The 22,153-nt window shown below is 42.9% G+C and overlaps 1 protein-coding gene across 1 annotated transcript in view; it reads left to right on the top strand.

The window, feature by feature from the left end:
• STK10 (serine/threonine kinase 10) overlaps positions 1 to 22,153 on the top strand; it is a 263,891-nt gene that overhangs the window by 153,863 nt on the left and 87,875 nt on the right. The window contains exons 3-7 of the mRNA XM_063928074.1: positions 2,589 to 2,637; positions 4,218 to 4,367; positions 13,490 to 13,562; positions 17,327 to 17,521; positions 18,067 to 18,148. Coding sequence (XP_063784144.1) covers positions 2,589 to 2,637; positions 4,218 to 4,367; positions 13,490 to 13,562; positions 17,327 to 17,521; positions 18,067 to 18,148 — 549 coding nt within the window. The remainder of the gene's footprint in view (positions 1 to 2,588; positions 2,638 to 4,217; positions 4,368 to 13,489; positions 13,563 to 17,326; positions 17,522 to 18,066; positions 18,149 to 22,153) is intronic.

The raw sequence follows: 22,153 nt of genomic DNA, 5'->3' as shown, positions 1-22,153 counted from the left end.
TGCCTATAATTAGATGTCACGCCCACGTACAGTGTGGTTCTGTGACCTGTGCAACAGTAAAAGATCTAAATGAATCTTTTGCTGCAGCTATTGATGATCGTTTTATTTCAGTTGTTCCCACTTTCATTTAAAGAGCATTTACCACAAATTATTTTTCTTTCCTTGTTGCTGGACTTGTTCCCTAACTTTTAGTGTTTTTTTTTTCTTGAACAAATACCACCTTGTGATGGCCGATGCTTGCCAAGTATTGCAGTGTGTGATATTTATATGAAGTCACCTCAACTATCTGTCAAACCACAGGATGAAGTAATCCTTAATTCTGTCCTTTATTCATTAGGGCACACATGTTGACAATTTAGAAGCTGCAGTATACAATATGTAGCGATCATAATGACTGCTTCTTACTGGGAGACTTGTCTTACTGCTAGTCAGAGGTATTGTCTTTTCTATCCCTCTTATCCCCTCTGTTCCCCATCTAAAGTTAATAGCAGCACTTGATGCTTTACCAATCACATTGGCAGTGTGCTGGAAGAGCTTCTTATAAAGCAATTTGCAGTCACTCATACAATGCCACCTGCAGCAAGCATTTGTGACTTTGTGATTGCTCCTTTAACTCGCAACCCCTTGATTCTCACGCAGGGCTGCAAAAGGAGTAAAGGAGGTCCAGAAAAACAGCAGCACAGAGATTGATGCACTTCCACATTGTACTAGGTAGTGCAGTTGCCACTATACTATTTAAGACACCACTATATTGTGCTTATTTAGTGCAGAGTTTCCAAACTCCAGGGCTTAGGGACCCCTAAGAGCGCATGCTTTACAGCACTCCTCCGTATTACAAGTGTAATCATTAGCACAGTCTTTTAAAACCTGTCATCCAATAATGAATACACCTGTGCACCAACTAGACGTTCTGGAAAACATGTACTGTAAGGGTTCCTGAGGACAGGAGTTGGGAAACACTGATGTAGTGAGTGAGATGTGTAATACTTCATTATGAACACCATATTGTGGAACCAAAAGTGCTACTCCGTTGTCCGCATAAGATAAATGGCAATAATTCTTGTCTAGCAAATGGAACTTGTGACATGTTGAAGTTGGGAAGGACTTGGCATTAGACATGCTTTTTCATTTAATACAATTTCATCTTTTCAGCTATAGCAAAAAAGATGAATCGGCAGAGTGGGCTATTTTCTGTTCGATTCCAACAGAACTGATAATTAGTAAACGAGACCTGTTACTAGCAATTAGTGCTGCAGCATGAAAAACTATTTTACATGAGTGGATATCCACATCATCTCCATCATTATCTTTGTTTAAATCCAAACGTTTTCGCCTTTTCCGCAAGGATTGGGTTGAAGTAATTCTTTATTATGTGGAAAAGTTGCATTTCTACTTTATCATTAGAAATGAGAAGTCAAATCCACTACTTAAAAGATACGTCTTGGTACTTAAAACATTTGATAGAGAGCAATCCACCTGTAGAGGTCGACACTGCTAACATTTAGGCTTGTTAAAACTAACCTGTGTGTGTGGGGGAGTGGGGGGACTGATTTGACACATCTGGCAAATGATTTGTCACAAAGATTGTTTGCATTTGCCTGATCTCTTACACATGTATGCATAGAATTTTTCAATAATATATATATAAGTATCGAGAAAATTCTGTGACAACCCGATACTTGAGAAATGAACCTCAAGCTGTAGTGTTTGACAAGCAGAGGGGTTAAATTGCAAGACTTCCTGTCAAAAACCCAGATATTATCTGGAGGAAGCAGTTGTATCCCATCAGGCTGTTACTATCTTAGTAGTGGATGCGTCATAAACAGAGGCCATGATAAACCTGTGCGTGTGCTCACTGTAATCTGCATAGCACGGAACTGTACTTTCACTGTTCTGCAATGTCCAACTAGGGTGCAAAACATCGATTAGTTATTTAGAATGTACACAAATTCTTACAGTTATGAAGCTTATACTGAGACTGGGTCTTTGTTACCAGTACATTTTCAGAATGATGGGGATTAGTTGAATTTACAAATACACAGATTGGTTTTTATTTAACATTTGTTAGGGCATAACTATAGTCTCAGCAAGGGGGATAGCAGCAAAGCTGGTGCAGGATGCAGAGAAATGTGTGCCTCTATATACAGCCTCAGTATTACTGGAAATGTAATCACAAAGCAATCAGCAGCTGTAGAGTATAAAAGTAATGATTATGTAGCGTCAGTGTTAGATTAGTAAAGACGCGATCAGTATTGGTTTGAGTTGGAAAGTGGCTAGGACTGAACATTTAAACATTTATATTCTGGTATCAGTCCTTCCAATACTATTTATGGATACATTTGTGGCAAAAATATTTTCCATAGACTAGCATGAAGCTTGTATGTATGTTGAGATATTTACTATTTTATATTTTATTTTGTTTAGTTGTAGGGATATTTTAAAAATGCCACCAGTATTTTCCCTGAAATAAATGGGTTGTAATGTGTTTCCTGATCCATAAAAAGTTTTTGTTTAGCCAGTAAACATCCAGCCTATGTTTTTAGCTATAGAAATGATATGCTCTGATTGGTCTCATCATTGTTTTACAGATCATGATTGAGTTTTGCCAAGGAGGAGCAGTGGATGCAGTAATGCTTGGTAAGTACCTATATTTATACATACTGTATGTGACTGGTTTTAATTGATAAGGTGATATGGATTGTGTTAGTTTGTTTCAAAAGTGTGTTCCTCTTTGCTCAAGTACCTCACTGTACCACTTCCACATGTAACTGGCAAATACAACAGTCCATAAACTTTTACGTTTTAAACAAGATGCTTTTCACCAGAGAGCGGCCTGCTGGGATGTTCCATATTTATGTCCCTGACACAGTTGCCTTCATTAACGTGCTATAAACTGGAGTCTACTCATTGATTTAATAAAAGCATAGAGTGTAAAGTCTTTTTGCAAGAAACTTGTGTCATAGGGCCTAATTCAGACCTGATCGCTAGCAAGCAATTTTTGCACTGTTGCGATCAGATAGTCACTGCCTACAGGGGGAGTGTATTTTAGCTGTGCAAGTGTGTGAACGCATGTGTAGCAGAGCTGTACAAACAGATCTTGTGCAGTCTCTGCGCAGCCCGGGACTTACTCAGCCGTTGTGATCACATCAGCCTGTCCGGGACCGGAATGGACGTCAGGAACCCTCCCTGCAAACGCATGAACACGCCTGCATTTTTCCAGACACTCCCTAAAAACGGTCAGTTGACACCCACAAACCCCTTCTTCCTGTCAATCTCCTTGCGATCGCCTGTGCGAACGAATTTGTCGCACAAACCCATTTCTCAGCGGCGATCCGCTTTGTACTCCTGCAACGTGCCTGTGCATTGTGGTGCATATGCATGCGCAATTTGGACCTAATCGCCCGCTGTGCAAAACGGACAGCAACAATCAGGTCTGAATTACCCCCCTAGTTACTAGGCCAATATAAAATAAAGCCTGCTTGTCAATAGGCTAGTGGTTCTCATCCTTTGTCTTATGTCACAGTTTGGGGTCAGCAGTGAAATGTCTGACAGTTTGTGTAACTGTTCCCCAAATGGTACACTGGGCGTGAGTTGTGAGTGAAGCCAGTGCTCTTGCAGCTGAGCGATTATCATCCAGTTGCGCATGCATCTGAGTAGCACTGTGCATGTGCCGGCACAGTCTTGCAATGGTGGTTTGAGTTTGTAGTAACAGTGGCACTATTTGGGGGGAGGAAACAGGAAGTGGTGGCAAAAACGCACCTGAGAGCGGTTTCTGGGCGCGTCTCAGCCTGCATCTGCTATGCCGTAAGAGTGGCTCCTGCGTCCCACTTCCCTAGGGCTACTCAGAAGCAGCCTGATCATTGACTGGTCTGAGGCCAACGCTGCATCTTTGTACACAGTCACTGGGACTCACAAAGACACCAGTGGGTGTATCCATACAAATCCAGGCAGCTGCAGCATTTGAGTACATACTCACAGCTGCAGCAGCATTGGTGTACATCTCTGAGTCAGGCCCAATGTACATATTCTATGCCACATATGAAACAGTGTATGTTGCAAGTAATACCTTTTTTTGGAACACTGGCTCAGTGTGGTGACACAGTATATATGCCACACCCTTACTTGCAAATTAATGAATTTGTTTTTTTCCTGTGTTCCCATTCACATGTGCAGTTGATTGAATGTGCTAATGATCTTGAGGTTTTTTCTGCTGACAGAATTGGACCGTGGACTGACAGAACCTCAAATCCAGGCCATCTGCAAACAGATGTTGGAAGCGCTGGCGTACCTCCACAGCATGAAGATCATCCATCGGGACTTGAAGGCAGGGAATGTGCTGCTAACACAGGATGGAGCCATCAAACTGGGTGAGATGCGTTTTACTTGCTGTCCTTTGGACAAGTCCAGCTTGCATCAGCGGGTTTGCATGCAGGCACAATCCAGAACCGGCGAGGGGCCGCGCTTCATTTCTAAACAATCTGGTTAAGCTCGGATCTCTCTGTGTGTACTCCCCTTTACACCTGGCCACAGTATGCCGTGCAGCATGTGTGAGTCGCCAGGTCCATGTGATGCCGCTTAGCCGGGTGCCTTTTTTGTGTCCTTGTCACCAAAATTTCTGTTCTAGTCACTATGTAATGTGACATAACCATTTCAAGAAACTGACACTTGTATATACTATATGTGTGCGGCAGAGTCTGAATCTCTATACGAATCAAAACGGAACTTGGCATGAATAAGAGCAGCGGATGCTGCATTGTAGCATTTCTTAGACAGATTCAGACTCGGTCACACACAGATGTGTCACATAATAATCAGTGCAGTCTCATGAAGCGGGTTTGTTTCCTCACATTGCAACCAAGACTCAAATTTGGGCCAAAAAGAAGCTGGGCACAAGCTGGACCTGGTACACCAAGAAGGGCTCTTTGGTGCGACTGCAGCAAGTGTGTATAAGGACACATTTGTTGATGTTAATTTTTGGGACTGTAATAATAACAGACCTGCAATCATGTTGTATCCATGCGGAGATCATTTGTGTATTAATAAATAAATTCTTTGCAATTTCCCTTCAGCTGTCATCTTAAGTTCTCATGTTTTGTTTTTGTTACGAATTGCATTCTGCCATAATATGTGACTCTGTGCTGATGTGTAGGCCAAACTCATCCTTTCTTGTGCTGGTAAATCATTTTATACATCTCTATGGTGGCTGTGCATCAATGTGTTTGCATAGGCTGCTCATTCACCAAAGCTATAAGTGTATTCACGCATCCGAGTGAAGAGGCACAAGCTTGCACTGCTACGTTGTTACATCACCCACTTAACACAGCCGCTGAGAACGGCTTCACTCCTCTATTTTATGGAATCAAAGAATTACATTTTTGTAATTTTTTTTGCCAAGAGGCTAACCGTTTAATTTTAATCCTGTTTAGCTGAAGTGGAATATCCCTTGAGGCCCACCACTTTGTAATTAGTTGTATAATTAGGTAAGCCAACCCTTAACATTGCTACAGGAATTATTTGAAAGTTTCTTTGTGGCAGAATGTACAGTAAGATGCAGTTCTTGGAAAATAAACTTTCTTCAGATGGTGCTCTCCCAGAGTCACTTTAGGCATGCTTTATGTATGCGTTTGCAGTATTCTGGGAGTCTTGGCGTCATCCTGCAGTAACTTTAAGTAGTCATTTACCATAAACTGGGCCTAACCATCAAGATGAACATGGAACTGTGGGGGAAGAGCACCAGGACCAGGCTCAGCAGGGACATCCCCATTGCTTCTGAGTATGCCACCCACATTCTCCTACCCACCCGTACTAAGATCTGATCAAAATAATGTTATCCCAATTTTACTTCTGCCGCTAATTACCTGCTATTGTGTTTTTTTTTTTTTTTTCCATTGCTCGCTTCACCCCACCATGTGTTTTTCCTGTAATGTAAACCTCCACTGATTGCACACCTTGCCATTGTGCCCTACATGCAGGGTACATCATACTACTACATAAGCATCAGTTTTCCCATATATGAACTTGGCCCTTGTATGGCTCACCTACCACAGTGTAACCTTCAAAGTGCGCCCAACATGCCTGCCCCATATGGTACACTTGTGGATGGGATGAAAAATACATGGACCTTGTGGTTTTGTTGGAACCCTACTCTAAACTGTAGGACTCTGAAATCACCCCCATTTTGTGTCATCTCTTCTAGGGGTTGGACTATTCCACCTTGGGTAATCCTACGCTGAGCGCCCAAGATGGCTGCCGCACTTGGTACCTTGTGAGGGTGGAATACACAACCCTTGGAAGTTATTACCCAAAATGCCTACACCAATCCTGCATTATGCTTTCTGTGTGCTTAAGGTTTTCTTTTATGTCTGTGTGGCTTATCTATTGCTGTATTACTTAAATCTTCTGTATTATGTGTATTGTTTTTGATGTCTGTAAAGCGCCTTGAGTCCTGTTGGAGAAAGAGCGCTATATAAATAAAATTATTATTATTATTATTATTATTATTAAATTAGGATAAATATGTTTGATCCACCTTCATTGAACTGGATTCTACAATGACAGTAGAGATTGACAAAGTGGATTAAAAATATATGTACTTGCTTCACCCTAAGGGTACCAAGTTGGGCCCAATGTTATACAGCATTTCTCCATGTACCTCTAGGTAGAAGGGGCTGCAAGTTTGTGTTTCCGCCATCATCCTTCTCAGAGGACCAGACCTGATGCTGACTAGCACAGACTTATTTAAGAAAGGGACACGGTATGGTTCCCCCTAATGGCGACATAGCAGAAACTACTTGCAATTTGTTAATTTCAAACCCACCACACATCACTAGTAGTTTGCGTATCACCCTGTAAATCACTGGGTTAATTCACAGGCTATGTGCAGGCTATTGCATCACTCCATTCATATTAGTGTCGTAGTGTGTGTCTTTTTATATTTTGAATGCTAGAATATGGAGTTCTCCCTATGCATTTCTATTACAGATCGTGGGGGGAAAAGGTCAATAAGCTTGAAACACCACAGTAAAGAAATGTGTAAGAACTTATAAATTGGCAGTGCAGCAAAATGTCATGGGACATGGGAGTTTACCTTACAAAAAGAAAGCACCTTAAGCACCAATACTCTTGTGCACCTTCACCCCCGTTAATTTTAGTACTATTCCCACTGTAAAATACTATCATGTAACCCACCATCATTTTCGAGGTGTCAAGCTTGATGGTGGTTCTCTGCACCCCTTGTTTGTACTGTATGTATTTATGTTTCTAAAGGGATATAATCGGGAAAACCTTGAGGGCACAACAAAAGCTGCCACTGTGTAATTTCAAGCATTCGTCCAGAGGTCCTATAGTAGTGTCTTTGATCTAGGACATGTGTTGTGCAGCATACTGGGGTGTGGAGAGTGGTATACAGGTTTAGCATATCTTTGCTCCAATTAGATTTTCGTATGATATATATTCATGCCAACAATCTGACAGCGCTGCACAGACTGCAGTCTGTGTGAAAATAAAAGTAAACAGACTATTTCTGAAAAGGGTGATTCTTCTGCTTTTACTTGTGTGCATATAGTGTTCCCTGCTCCCAGGCTTTCTTTATGGCCTTTAATAAATCACCATATGACTTTAGCTATTCCATAATATACATTCCAACAGACATTACAAAATAAAATAAAAAATAACTGCTTATAGTGTCTTTAAAAGAATGTACAGATCAATTAAAAAATTGTCCCTTTACTACTTCTGCAGTCTTATATATAAAATTGTCTTTCCGGTTATGCAATTGGACACGCCTGCACCGATTGGGATGAAACCAACGCAAGTTAGTCGGGTTTTAGGGGAGTTAGGGTCCTGGTCCGACCTCCCGTTGGTGTACGATGGGCAGAACGGTAACACAGGGAGCCTGTTCTGGGCCTTCCACTGGATGGATTTGGATAAAAACTTTAATGAACTGTAATAACTGACTGAAATAACAATAATTCACTGACCTGAAATAACTGACAGAAATAACCATAAATCAATGAACTATAATAACAGAAATGGAGGTGGGAAGACAAAATAGCGTGTACCCAAAAGGCTTGGAATAGCAACATTGATAACAGAAGGAAAACTTTAAACCCATCTCGCAATGTAAAAGTGATTACACAACTGAACAGGAAGGAAAGCTGCGGATCAGGGCAACACCACACACACAAAAAAAAGACACTGGGCAGCCACCTCATGGGTATGTTGGAAGAGCTACTAAGCTAATTATTTGTAAAATGTTGGCACATCCAACTCATTGATCACTTAATAACTTGAAGATTTAAACACGGGCAACACCAGGTACTTCAGCTAGTATTTTATATTTGGTAGTTGAGTGGGGAAAATGGTACAGTGTAACCGAAATGTGGAGATATAGGAGATTTTCTCATACCTGCTAAAATGGTAACGTGAAGGTGTTGCCATAGCAACCAATCAGAATCTGGTACAGTCCAGAAAGTGATAGCTAGAATCTGATTGGTTGCTATGGCCAACATCTCCACGTTTACTTTTTAAAAAGTTTAGTTTTATCTCTCCCATACAGTGGCATATATACTTGCATAAATAATTTCCCTCCTTTCCCCATAACACCACCCTCTCTCCCACTACCATTGTGTAAGTTAGTTATATATTATGTTGTGTGAGAGGTCATGTACAGTGCTACATGCACATAGCATAATGTACTATGTGCTCTGCAGAAGTTTTCCTAAAACGGCAGTGTGTGAGGCTCCTGTGTATAATGCAGGCATGCGATGTATGAAATGTACAAGCTGTTTCCCTCTTCTGCAGTCCTCCTTCACGTGAAAGTGCAGGGATTTATGTGATGTTTCATGATTAACTATGTATAGCTTGTATAAATCACAAAGTCACAGACTGGAATAACAAAATATATTGGGTTTAAAACACCCATGTTTAAATGCACAACACTATCACCCCAGAGATTATTACTAATTTACTACGTTAAGCGGGGCTTCCTAAATTATCCCTTTCTACCACACAACCACTTAATACTTTAGGTCTATTCATGAAGCAGTGAAAAGAGTGGAGAAGTGAGACTGTGGAGAAGTTGCCTATGGCAACCAATCAGCTGCTCCATACAATTGTATAGTATGCAAATAATAAATGTTACGTAAATGCTGATCGGTTGCCATAGGCAACTTCTCCACTGGCTCACTTCTCCACCTTTTTCACTGCTTCAGGAATAGACCCCATTAATATTACAATAGAAGAGTTCAAGCTGGAAATCATAGACTAGAAAATATTTTCCTAGAGTGTCCCTCCCCACACCCTTCCAAGATGGAACTATCGGGGCTGCTGCACAAAGATGTGTTTTCCCCAGGGCTCTGCCAGTCTTTTAACTTGTTTATTATAGTTGATTGTATTATCTAACCATTCAGTTACTTTAAGTAAAATACAGTAACTTTAGCCATTTCCTATATTACAGATGATCAGTGTGCTCTTGGTGAGGAGAGGCATTAGACCTTTTACGGACCTGCTGTCCTGTATTGCCTCACTGCTAAACAAATATTAGCATACAGCTCTTCTCTGCTCCAGGAATCCTCTTATGCTGGGAGCAGAAAGATGGGAACGGCTGAGATCCTGTAAAGATGCGGCCCTTCTAATAAAACAATCCTAGAGAATAGAAAGTATATTTTACAGGCAGGGGAGGAGATTCATAAAATAGCTTTCCATTATAAGGCATTGAAGGGAATTGTTTTAACGTAGCTGTAAAAACCTGAAACAGACCCTTTTGTTTGATGTTTCCCAGCCGGGTGCACAGCTAGCAACTGCGAAGTTACAGCAGTAACAATACAGATGTGTTCCACGTACATAATAGCTGCAGTCACGCCAGAATATTGTGAAACTCTGCTGACATCTTGATGACTTTTTGCGCCTCTTTTTCTTTTTTCTTTTTTTCTTAAAAAAATAAAAATAAAAAAAGCACCAGAAGACTGCTTATTAATTTGATACGCGACACTTGTATATCTGTGTACAACTGAGTCTCTGACTCATCACATCGCATTGCAACAGATGCATTTTTACCAAAAAAGACACCTAACACTAGCAGAGTTCCATGGGACCTGGCAGCATCTTACTCTGTGTGGTGAATTGAGGTTAGATGTATGAGGACACACCTGTGCTTCCCCGGGTCTGTCTGCTGAAAGTGTATCCTACTTCAGTTGTAACGTTCCATATATACCCGCATGCTTGGAATCAATGGCATTTGCTGCTAGCAAATCAAAGACAGATCTTTTATATTGTAGTTGTTTTTATTTTTTGCTCCATGCTGTCAAAAATTGGCAAATCTCTCTCACTATGGGAGCTTTCTGTTTTATTGAAAGCTTTGTCTCTTTTGATGTCCATTCCTTTACTCCCTGGCCAGCTGACCAGTATCACTCCTCTTCTACTGCTTGTATAGACTGCTAGCTTTCTCTTCACCACATCGCCTGTCCTGTGTGCTGCTTGTAGATTTGTTTCCAGTTATTCATCATGAAATTATCAGTGCCAGGAAATGAAACCTTGTCTAGAATAGAGTATATTTGTGCAACACTGAATTTATGGCTGTGCTGAAAAGCTAGATATATGCACATCATCTGCTGTGCCTGCCAGGGAGAAAGCATAGTGCACAGGGCACTTTCTAGTAATGCAAAATAATAATATAGGAAATGCACGGTCTTCCTTACTGGGTTACCTTTGATTTATCACCAAAGGTTAACTGTTTTGTATAGTGATGCTACATTGTTTCAACAAAGAAAAAAAAATCCATTGTGGCTGCCTGGACCGTTTTAGTGGGCGCACAGCTTGCAAGGCCTAGAAAACACCCGGACTGGTATCTTTTCATAACTGGTTGAAATACCCGGAGGCAGATTTAACAACAAGTGATTGTTACGAATGATAAATGGTGCGCCAGCCAGTCGGCTCCTTATGGCCCCCATACACTTATACGATATGGCATACAATCATGCGATTTCGATCGCATCTGTGCGATCAATCGCATGATTGTATGCACATATTGTGCACGATGCGATGCGCGGACACGCCGGTCGAATTTTGCGACTCAGCATCTTATGTGCTGCACTTAATATTTAACGCATCGCAGTGCGATCGCATGTGGGATTTTTTAACACATGCAATATATCGCACTGCGGCAGTGATATGCCCATCACGTGATTACCATGCGATCTATCGCATGGTAATCACTTTGGCAGTTCAGGTGCGATTTCATTGCACCTAAACTGACGGTGCGATACTCCGCGATTTTGGCTCGCGGGGCATTGCACAAGTGTATGGGAGGCATTACGGTCATGTGTTTTGAAAAATGACAGAAGCTGATTGGTTGGAGCAACATTTATCATTCGTAACAAATGGCCACAAGAATATCACTCGTTTTTAAATCTGCCCCTTACGATGGAATTAAATTAGTCCTGATAATTTATCAGGGATTATGCAACAGGCTGATTGATCCCCCAGGGCTAAACAATTAGCCCCCAAGTCAGCCCGACACTGGCATTTATCAGGGATTTTTTTAATTTTTTTAACCTGCCTGAACTTATCATGGATTCTATGTGTATCCACCCGAAAATAGATAATTTTTCGGGAGAAATAAAACAATGTTTTATTGCATTTTTTCCCCCCAGTGTTTCACTTCAGGTTATTCAATTAAACCTTGTTTTTCCTCCCTAAAAATTATCTATTTTTGAGTGGATATACATTGAATCCGTGATAAATTCAGGCAGGTAAAATAAAAATCCCTGATAAGTGCCAGCGTCGGGCTGACTTGGGGGCTAATTGTTTAGCCCCAGGGGATCAATTAGCCTTTGGTAAACTACCGTGGGCAATTGAATTCCCCTGTTAGTGAGAACTCTAGGTGCTGTTCAGTGAGGAGGCCATATTTAAATTTTGAAGGGCAACATTTTAGACACGATGTATCGCTACAAATACTGTAGCTAAGTATTGAATCTAAAATTATGTCCTCCAAAATGTAAATATGCCTCCCTCACTGATCAGCACCCTGTACATAGTGTGACACTACATACTGTAGTTCAAATAAAATATTCAGCAGTTAGTGGGTTGTAGCCATTACAGCCACGGTTGCTAGTAACACCATTCTTATAATGCATTTTGTGTTGACTGTCTCGTAGTTTATACCTCCTTGAGCTTGAAGTACTTTTATCTATGGCTCTTGCACTCTCATTCAGCAGCTCCTTGCTTTAACGGCAGTACAAATAGAGTATTATAGTGCAGCAACATAAACTAAGTTTTGCAGAGCTGCACATGTCATGCTGCAGTTACTTGTAGGCATCCTGGCTCTGTAGGTTTTGTAGCATATCTGCCAAATAACCTGCAGTATAGGCCAGCAGCTTCCAGTGAAGTGTTGAGGGATCAGACTTGTGATGCATGCAAATGGGAACAAAGGTGAACAGCATAGTTACCAGGCTAAGCCTTAGCAGTAGCAACAGGGTTCATAACAAGCTAAACATCATACAGTATGTCATTCCAGAAGTAATCTGATAACATCTTATTGGACAGAGTTGCAGAAATCCAGAAATATAGGCTTATGCCTTCTCTGGTATGCGGTCTATAGATCTACACAGTGTCTAGTTAGATAGTCAATAGGTCAACACAATATGGTTGACGTGCAGTAGATCAACATGGTCATTAGGTCAACTTATGAAAGGTCGGCTGCTTATGGTCGTCATGCCAATGGTCTACACACATATATGGTCAGCATTACTTTTTTGGCGTATTTTTCTTTTTTTTCAATTTATTCATACTTTACCATCAACGTGGACTACAATTAGCCATGCTTCACCGAAGCAAAGCGAGCTAAGCGGTGCACTAATTGGGGGTTCATGTGCTAAGATGGAAAAAAACAACACCAAAAACAGGCAAAATTTTTTGTGTTTTCCATGTCATCATTTTCATGTGTCAACCTTTTCCAGTGTCGTACGGTTATCGGTCAACCTAATGACCATGTCGATTTTCTGTCCATGACAACATTTTTACTGTCAACAATCTAGTGTTGACTTAATGATTGTATGACTGTAGACCTTCTAACTGTAGATCTACTGAACAGTAACCACCTTCTCTATCTGACAAGTGCACTGAAAAGCTCTAATCCGTTTATGCCACCAGTATCTTTTTCATTGTCATTTTTGGCAGTAAAACACCAGCTAAGATATAATGGGATTCATATATCAGAATACTTTCCCACTTAAAAACCATTTTCTAACTTTATAATGTGCCCCACCTATTTGTATAATACAATGACTAGTATCCAACTAGAGTAGACAACAGATCCCAGAGGATTGTAATAAAAAAAGATAAATCCAAAAATGATAGCAAGGGCACCTAGCTGATCTTTTTGGGTTAATTCCCATATTCAATGAATATTTTCAAAATGTCAGAATTGTATCGCACTCATAACTACCTGACAGCTGAACATCTCTCTCTCTTTCTATCTCTCTCATTACAGCGGACTTTGGAGTGTCTGCAAGAAACGTGAAGACTCTGCAAAGGAGAGACTCCTTCATTGGCACCCCATACTGGTGAGTGTGTGGGAAAACTCTCTGCTTAAATTGGTATTTAAAATATTGAAGGAATATTTGTTTGCGCCCATCCCCCCATCCTCCCCATTTTAAATAGGAAGCAACATATTTAATTTTTTACACTTACACAGTTGTAGATGGAATGTAGAACAGTTTAAGGAGATTGGCTGTCTAAATTGTCTATAAATGAGAACAATCTAAATTACTGCACACATGGAATTTTTTTTTATTTGAAAACCTGTCCTGTACCTTTTCAGCAGTCACCAAACAATTCTGATCCTTCTAAGCTAAGCACATTTTTTGCAGACTGTTTCCTGGAAGTCAGCCATTCCAGGAATGGATGAGCTAAACATACTGCAGGAGTGAATGTAACCTACAGAGGGGATTTATATACCGTGTGTTATCGTCTCCATGGTTATCATCCTTGAGCAGCATGGTTACATTCTCTCTTTTATGCGAGCGAAACAATATATGGCTGCTTTGCAGAACCCCTTTGAGGGAATACTTTAGCATTGATGAAAAATGGTAACTGTTTACTCATGTAGAACCAAAGTAAACAGTGAACCATATCAGGAGAGGGTAAGAAATATGCCTAATATGAGGAAATCCCTTTGATAGCCCTGAGGCACCCCACATTGAAACAGATGGGGAGCTAGATGCATCAGCGCCTTGAAAGTGATAAAATGGAAAGTGAAAAAGCACCAGCCAATCAGGTCCTAACTGCCATGACACAGGCTGTGTTTGAAAAATGGCAGGTGCTGATTGGCTGGCACTTTTTCACTCTCCATTTTATCACTTTCCAAGCGATGATGCATCTGGCCCTTAAAGTGATAATTTTCACAAGTGAATAAAACCTCAATTTATTGCCCTCATTAAATTTTAACTTATTGGTCCATGCAATTCCAGCTGCTGTATCTAATGAACAGAGCTGAGCGGTTTCAAAGTACATAAAAGAAAGCTGGAAAGATAAAGTGATGCAATTAGTAAAAGTACAGGATGGTGGCATGTATACAAATTGCCTGTAGGTGGATCAATAGTGTAAAATTGCATAGTTCAAGCAGCAATAGCCCTAATAGGAATAAGAAAAAATAATCTAAAAACCTGGGCTTAAAAGTAGTGTATGTATGTATGTATGTATGTATGTATGTACATGGAATCAGTATGTTAAGCCGGCGGCCGGGATCCCGGCATGAATGATACCGATGCTGGGATCCTGATCTATGAAATCCCGAGAGGGGTGAGTAGAAGCTATTCTCTCCCCTCCCCTATCCCCTAACCTCCCCCCTTAAGTGCCTGACCCTAACCACCCCCAGTGGTGCCTGACTCTAACCCCTCATGTGATGCTAAAATCTCACCACCCACACACACACAGAGACATCCTGTTCTCAAACCTAACCCGTCGTCTGTTTTTACAGTTGGGATTCCGTCATCGGTCTCCTGCTCTTTCAGAGTTCTGGCCTCAGTATTTCTACTGCAAGGATCCCACAAGCCGGCATCTTCACCACATCCCTGTATCTGCACAATCAAAAACTTTTTTTTAAACTTTTGTTAAATAACAATAAATCCCTTTATATAAAAGAAAGAATAGCCCTACTTCTTTTTGACTATATCAATAATGAATTCTAAAAGATGGCCACAAAATCATATAAACTAGACATGATGAATAAAGAAAGCACCTATCCGCCTTTGGTGAATTTGCAAACAGCCTATCAGAAGCACCTAACTAGTGTTGTAATCCCTTATGCTAAATGGAGGATCCGGTCAGCATACCGGCATTCAGAATACCGATGCCGGAACCCCAACACTGGTCAGAAGACTAACGCTGGGATCCCGACATCAATCACAATGCCGGTGGCAGAATCCCGACTGTCTGCATCCTGAAGGTAAGTATGCCGGGGCTGGTTAAGGTTAGGCTGCGGGGGGGGTTAGGGTCAGGCTGCGACAGGTAGGATTTGGGGGGTAGAGGGGGAGGGTTAGAATACTACCCTAGTAGGTGTCAGGATGCCACTGTTGTTGTTCTAACCGCTGGCATCCCAAGTGATGGGATCCCGATACCATCCCATAAATAGACCCCGCTTGTGCCTGAAAAGGGGTTTTTTTCACACAAGGGGGGGAGGAAACCCCCCCCCCCCCCCCCCATTTTCTTCACAATTGATGATATGTCCAGCTTTCCTAGAGATGCTGGGCTGCCCCCACAGACTCTACAGGCATTGCCGGCTCCTCCTCAGTGATTGACAGTTGTGTGCTGCAGGATAACATCCCCGTACAGCTCCCGGACGCTGAGGAGGAGTCGGCATTTTGATGTCGCTCACAAGGATGGTGACACCTGGTGCATTCCGCACCTCACTAGTGACACCCACTATGCTGTCACAATCATCTGCCTGTGTTTCCACCAGCTCTCAGGCATCCACGACTGATACTGCAAATGACACCTGTGTATATATATCTCTGTGTTGGTCTGTATCTATGCACAATTACACAAACCTACCCCTGTACTGTGCTTGGTCTGCGATTTGCATTCTCAATCTGTCCTGTATTCTTGCTCCCCACATTTCATGAGGAGCAACCACCTGGTCTGCACATGGACCTAAACTTAATGTGAGCATGAGCAGTGCAAATGTATGCATTTTATACTAGAATAATGGTGTACGCTAGACTTAGCAGGAGCCCCACACTTATTATAATAAATGAGGAACTTTCTTAACTGGGTTGGGATTGAAATGTTGGCGGTTGGAATGCCAGCAGTCAGAATACCAACCGCGGCATCCCGATGATCATAATCCCGACACAGGAAGGTTAGTACTCTTACCTTCCCCCACTAACTCCCTATCCCTTCCTTCCCGCGGCCTAAACCTAACCCCCCCCCCCCCCCCCCTTCCAGTGGTGCTTAAAGCTAACCCGCCTCGGTGGTGCCTAAACCTAACCCGGTGTTCCCCCCAAACCCCCTCCCCCTTTTGCCCCCCGAAGCCTAACCCTAACTGCCCCTTTCCTCGTAGCCTATCCCAAACCCTCCCCCAACTCCCACGTATTCCCTCTCCGGCGGCCTGGCGGATGCACGTTTGGAATTCCTGCGCCGGTCTGGTAACCCTATTTGGCATGAAATGGCAGCAGTCGGGATGCCGGCAGCCAGAATACCAACCGCAGCATCCCGATGATTACTTACAATTCTTTGTCTTAGTTGGACCAGTGTGAATGTAGATGTTGTTTTGTGCCATTGGATACATTTGTTTCATTTCTATGTATTACTGAAAGCAACTCAGTATGACGCAGTTCTAAATGATTAAGATATAAACGTGTATTTGTGCTCCACTTTGTTTTCTGCTGTTATAAATTATGTGAGTGATCAATTCCAGGAGAACTGCATTGTTAACATGGGGGCTTTTTGAGGAGAATGTGAAGTGCTGTAATGACATAAGGATAAGGACTGCTTGAAAGTGATGTGGCGTGTGAGCTTTCACAATTTCAGCTGATTGTCTGCGTAGTGAAAGAGAAACTTCTCCTGCATACTTGTAAGCATCGGGAGCTATTGCTGCGTTAAGTCAGGAATGCTGGATGTCACAGCCAGTTGTTTTGTTCTGTGGATTGCAGCGTACTGATATCCAGATGTAAAAGGAATGTTTTTCAGCAATGTGCTTTCCATTTACGCAGACATTTTCCCTGTTTATTGCCCCATTATGGCAGTACAGCACATTAGGAATATGCAGCACTGGATGTAACACAGAGAACTGCCTTGTTTATTGTAACATCCTATTCTCTTCTTCCAGGATGGCCCCGGAGGTAGTGATGTGTGAGACTATGAAGGATGCTCCATATGACTACAAAGCGGATATCTGGTCATTGGGTATAACACTTATTGAAATGGCTCAGATTGAACCACCACACCATGAACTTAATCCCATGCGGGTTTTGTTGAAAATTGCCAAATCAGAGCCACCCACCCTCTCTGCCCCTTCAAAGTGGTAAGGGTTCTAATTTTGGTTTGTGACCCTGCCAAAGTTATCTCAGCCTTGTACGTAATGGCAAAATGTATTGCTAGACGTTCCAAAAATATGTTTCTTGTTTTTGACATCTGTTTTGTAGATTCTTTAGAAACCTGATCCATAATAATGGTTGTTGATAATCAGAACACACACTAGCTATTTGCTGTTTTGGTGTGTGCCATTTTTTATTGTTCAGTGAAAGATAGGAGGAGAGAGCTATGGAAAGTAAGAAACCCAGGATTTGAGAATTTAGTAAAATAAGTGGAAAACCTAAAAGTACAATGTTCTGTGTGTGTGTATCACTATAAATATCCTTGTAGCTTCCGTTTACATATTCAAACAAATAAGTTATGTTCGGACACTTGTCCACTCTTCTAAATCATTGATCTCTGCAGCTTTGCGCTGGAGCATTGCCAGATCTGCTAGGGAAGTGAGTAAGCTAAGAAAGAATGCTTCAAGCTTTTGATATGTTCCCTGTTGTACTGTATCTGTAATGACATCGCCAACTGTTGTGGTGTTGTAAGGTCTCAGGAGTTCCGGGACTTCCTGAAAAAAGCTCTCGATAAGAATCCGGAGAACAGGCCAAGTGCGGTACAGCTTTTGGAGGTGAGCCAAGCTCCTTCTTCCCTTAATGATTATCTGGAGATTTGTGTCTTGCTAATATTTCAGCATTTTGTTCCCCCATGCTTTAGTTTTACAGATTTAGAAGTTGTTATATTTATACAGAATATCACTGTTAGGTAGCCCTACGCCAGTGGGCATTGTGCAGTTTGCTTATTGTTACACCATGCATCATAAAGTGAGCACAAGGAAATGCTCAGTTGAAGCATGGGATGCTTTGAGCGTTATGACAGGAGAGGTGTGTTGGAAAACTGCGATCTCACCATAGGAAAATTTCGGAAAGGACATGCTAATCCAAATACATATTTCTCTATCGTCCTAGTGGATGCTGGGGTTCCTGAAAGGACCATGGGGAATAGCGGCTCCGCAGGAGACAGGGCACAAAAAGTAAAGCTTTAGGATCAGGTGGTGTGCACTGGCTCCTCCCCCTATGACCCTCCTCCAAGCCTCAGTTAGATTTTTGTGCCCGGCCGAGAAGGGTGCAATCTAGGTGGCTCTCCTAAAGAGCTGCTTAGAAAAGTTTAGCTTAGGTTTTTTATTTTACAGTGAGTCCTGCTGGCAACAGGATCACTGCAACGAGGGACTTAGGGGAGAAGAAGTGAACTCACCTGCGTGCAGGATGGATTGGCTTCTTGGCTACTGGACATTAGCTCCAGAGGGACGATCACAGGTACAGCCTGGATGGTCACCGGAGCCTCGCCGCCGGCCCCCTTGCAGATGCTGAAACGAGAAGAGGTCCAGAATCGGCGGCAGAAGACTCCTCAGTCTTCTTAAGGTAGCGCACAGCACTGCAGCTGTGCGCCATTTTCCTCTCAGCACACTTCACACGGCAGTCACTGAGGGTGCAGGGCGCTGGGAGGGGGGCGCCCTGGGAGGCAAATGAAAACCTTTTTTGGCTAAAAATACCTCACATATAGCCTCCGGGGGCTATATGGAGATATTTAACCCCTGCCAGAATCCGTTAAGAGCGGGAGACGAGGCCGCCGAAAAAGGGGCGGGGCCTATCTCCTCAGCACACAGCGCCATTTTCCCTCACAGAAAGGCTGGAGGGAAGGCTCCCAGGCTCTCCCCTGCACTGCACTACAGAAACAGGGTTAAAACAGAGAGGGGGGGCACTAATTTGGCGTTAGAAATATATAAAAAAGATGCTATAAGGGAAAACACTTATATAAGGTTGTCCCTATATAATTATAGCGTTTTTGGTGTGTGCTGGCAAACTCTCCCTCTGTCTCTCCAAAGGGCTAGTAGGTCCTGTCCTCTATCAGAGCATTCCCTGTGTGTGTGCTGTGTGTCGGTACGTGTGTGTCGACATGTATGAGGACGATGTCGGTGAGGAGGCGGAGCAATTGCCTGTAATGGTGATGTCACTCTCTAGGGAGTCGACACCGGAATGGATGGCTTATTTAGGGAATTACGTGATAATGTCAACACGCGCCAAGGTCGGTTGACGACATGAGACGGCCGACAAACAATTAGTACCGGTCCAGACGTCTCAAAAACACCGTCAGGGGTTTTAAAACGCCCGTTTACTTTAGTCGGTCGACACAGACACAGACAGGGACACTGAATCCAGTGTCGACGGTGAATAAACAAACGTATTCCTTATTAGGGCCACACGTTAAGGGCAATGAAGGAGGTGTTACATATTTCTGATACTACAAGTACCACAAAAGAGGGTATTATGTGGGATGTGAAAAAACTACCGTAGTTTTTCCTGAATCAGATAAATTAAATGAAGTGTGTGATGATGCGTGGGTTCCCCCCGATAGAAAATATGGGCGGTATACCCTTTCCCGCCAGAAGTTAGGGCGCGTTGGGAAACACCCCTTAGGGTGGATAAGGCGCTCACACGCTTATCAGAACAAGTGGCGGTACCGTCTATAGATAGGGCCGTCCTCAAGGAGCCAGCTGACAGGAGGCTGGAAAAATATCATAAAAAGTATATACACACATACTGGTGTTATACTGCGACCAGCGATCGCCTCAGCCTGGATGTGCAGAGCTGGGGTGGCTTGGTCGGATTCCCTGACTAAAAATATTGATACCCTTGACAGGGACAGTATTTTATTGACTATAGAGCATTTAAAGGATGTATTTCTATATATGCGAGATGCACAGAGGGATATTTGCACTCTGGCATCAAGAGTAAGTGCGATGTCCATATCTGCCAGAAGATGTTTATGGACACGACAGTGGTCAGGTGATGCAGATTCCAAACGGCACAAAGGTGTATTGCCGTATAAAGGAAGAGGAGTTATTTGGGGTCGGTCCATCGGACCTGGTGGCCACGGCAACTGCTGGAAAATCCACCGTTTTTACCCTAAGTCACATCTCTGCAGAAAAAGACACCGTCTTTTCAGCTTCAGTCCTTTCGTCCCTATAAGAGTCATATCTGCCCAGGGATAGAGGAAAGGGAAGAAGACTGCAGCAGGCAGCCCATTCCCAGGAACAGAAGCGTTCCACCGCTTCTGACAAGCTCTCAGCATGACGCTGAGACCGTACAGGACCCCTGGATCCTACAAGTAGTATCCCAGGGGTACAATTTGGAATGTCGAGACGTTTCCCCTGCGCAGGCTCCTGAAGTCTGCTTTACCAAGGTCTCCCTCCGACAAGGAGGCAGTATGGGAAAAAATTCACGAGCTGTATTCCCAGCAGGTGATAATTAAATTACCCCTCCTACAACAAGAAAAGGGGGTATTATTCCACACTATATTGTGGTACTGAAGCCAGAAGGCTAGGTGAGACCTATTCTAAATCTAAAAAAATTTGAACACTTACAAAGGTTCAAATCAAGATGGAGTCACTCAGAGCAGTGATAACGAACCGGGAAGAAGGGGACTATCTGGTGTCCCGAGACATCAGGGATGCTTACCTCCATGTCCCAAATTTGCCCTTATCACTAAGGGTACCTCAGGTTCGTGGTACAGAACTGTCACTATCAGTTTCAGACGCTGCCGTTTGGATTGTCTACGGCACCCCGGGTCTTTACCAAGGTAATGGCCGAAATGATGGTTCTTCTTCGAAGAAAAGGCGTCTTAATTATCCCTTACTTGGACGATCTCCTGATAAGGGCAAAGTCCAGGGAACAGTTGGAGGTCGGAGTAGCACTATCTCGGATACTGTTACAACAGCAGGGGTGGATTCTAAATATTCCAAAATCGCAGCTGATCCCGACAACAAGTCTCCTGTGCTTAGGGATGATTCTGGACACAGTCCAGAAAAAGGTGTTTCTCCCGGAAGAGAAAGCCTGGGAGTTATCCGAGCTAGTCAGGAACCTCCTAAAATCAGTGCATCATTGCACAAGGGCCATGGTAAAAAAAAATGGTGACTTCCTTCGAAGCAATTCCAGTCGGCAGATTTCATGCAAGAACTTTTCAGTGGGATCTGCTGGACAAATGGTCCGGATCGCATCTTCAGATGCATCAGCGGATAACCCTATATCCAAGGACAAGGGTGTCTCTCCTGTGGTGGTTACAGAGTGCTCATCTTCTAGAGGGCCGCAGATTCGGCATTCAGTTTTGGATGTTGGTGACCACGGAGGCCAGCCCGAGAGGCTGGGGAGCAGTCACACAAGGAAAAAATTTCCAGGGAGTGTGATCAAGTCTGGAGATTTTTCTCCACATAAATATAGCTAAGGGTAAATTTATAATGCTCTAAGCTTAGCAAGACCTCTGCTTCAAGGTCAGCCGGTATTGATCCAGTGGGATAAAACATCACGGCAGTCGCCCACGTAAATAGACAGGGCGGCACAAGAAGCAGGAGGGCAGTGGCAAAAACTGCAAGGACTTTTCGCTGGGCGGAAAATCATGTGATAGCACTGTCAGCAGTGTTTCATTCCGGGAATGGAAACTGGGAAGCAGACTTCCTCAGTAGGCACGACCTCCACCCGGCAGAGTGGGAACTTCATGGGGAAGTTTTCCACATAATTGTAAACCGTTGGGAATTACCAAAGGTGGACATGATGGCGTCCCGTCTGAACAAAAAACGGGA

Source organism: Pseudophryne corroboree, chromosome 6, assembly GCF_028390025.1.
Source record: "Pseudophryne corroboree isolate aPseCor3 chromosome 6, aPseCor3.hap2, whole genome shotgun sequence".
Lineage (NCBI taxonomy): Eukaryota > Metazoa > Chordata > Amphibia > Anura > Myobatrachidae > Pseudophryne > Pseudophryne corroboree.
The sequence above is the reverse complement of the archived record's forward strand: the minus strand, read 5'-3'. Positions and strand labels throughout refer to the sequence as shown.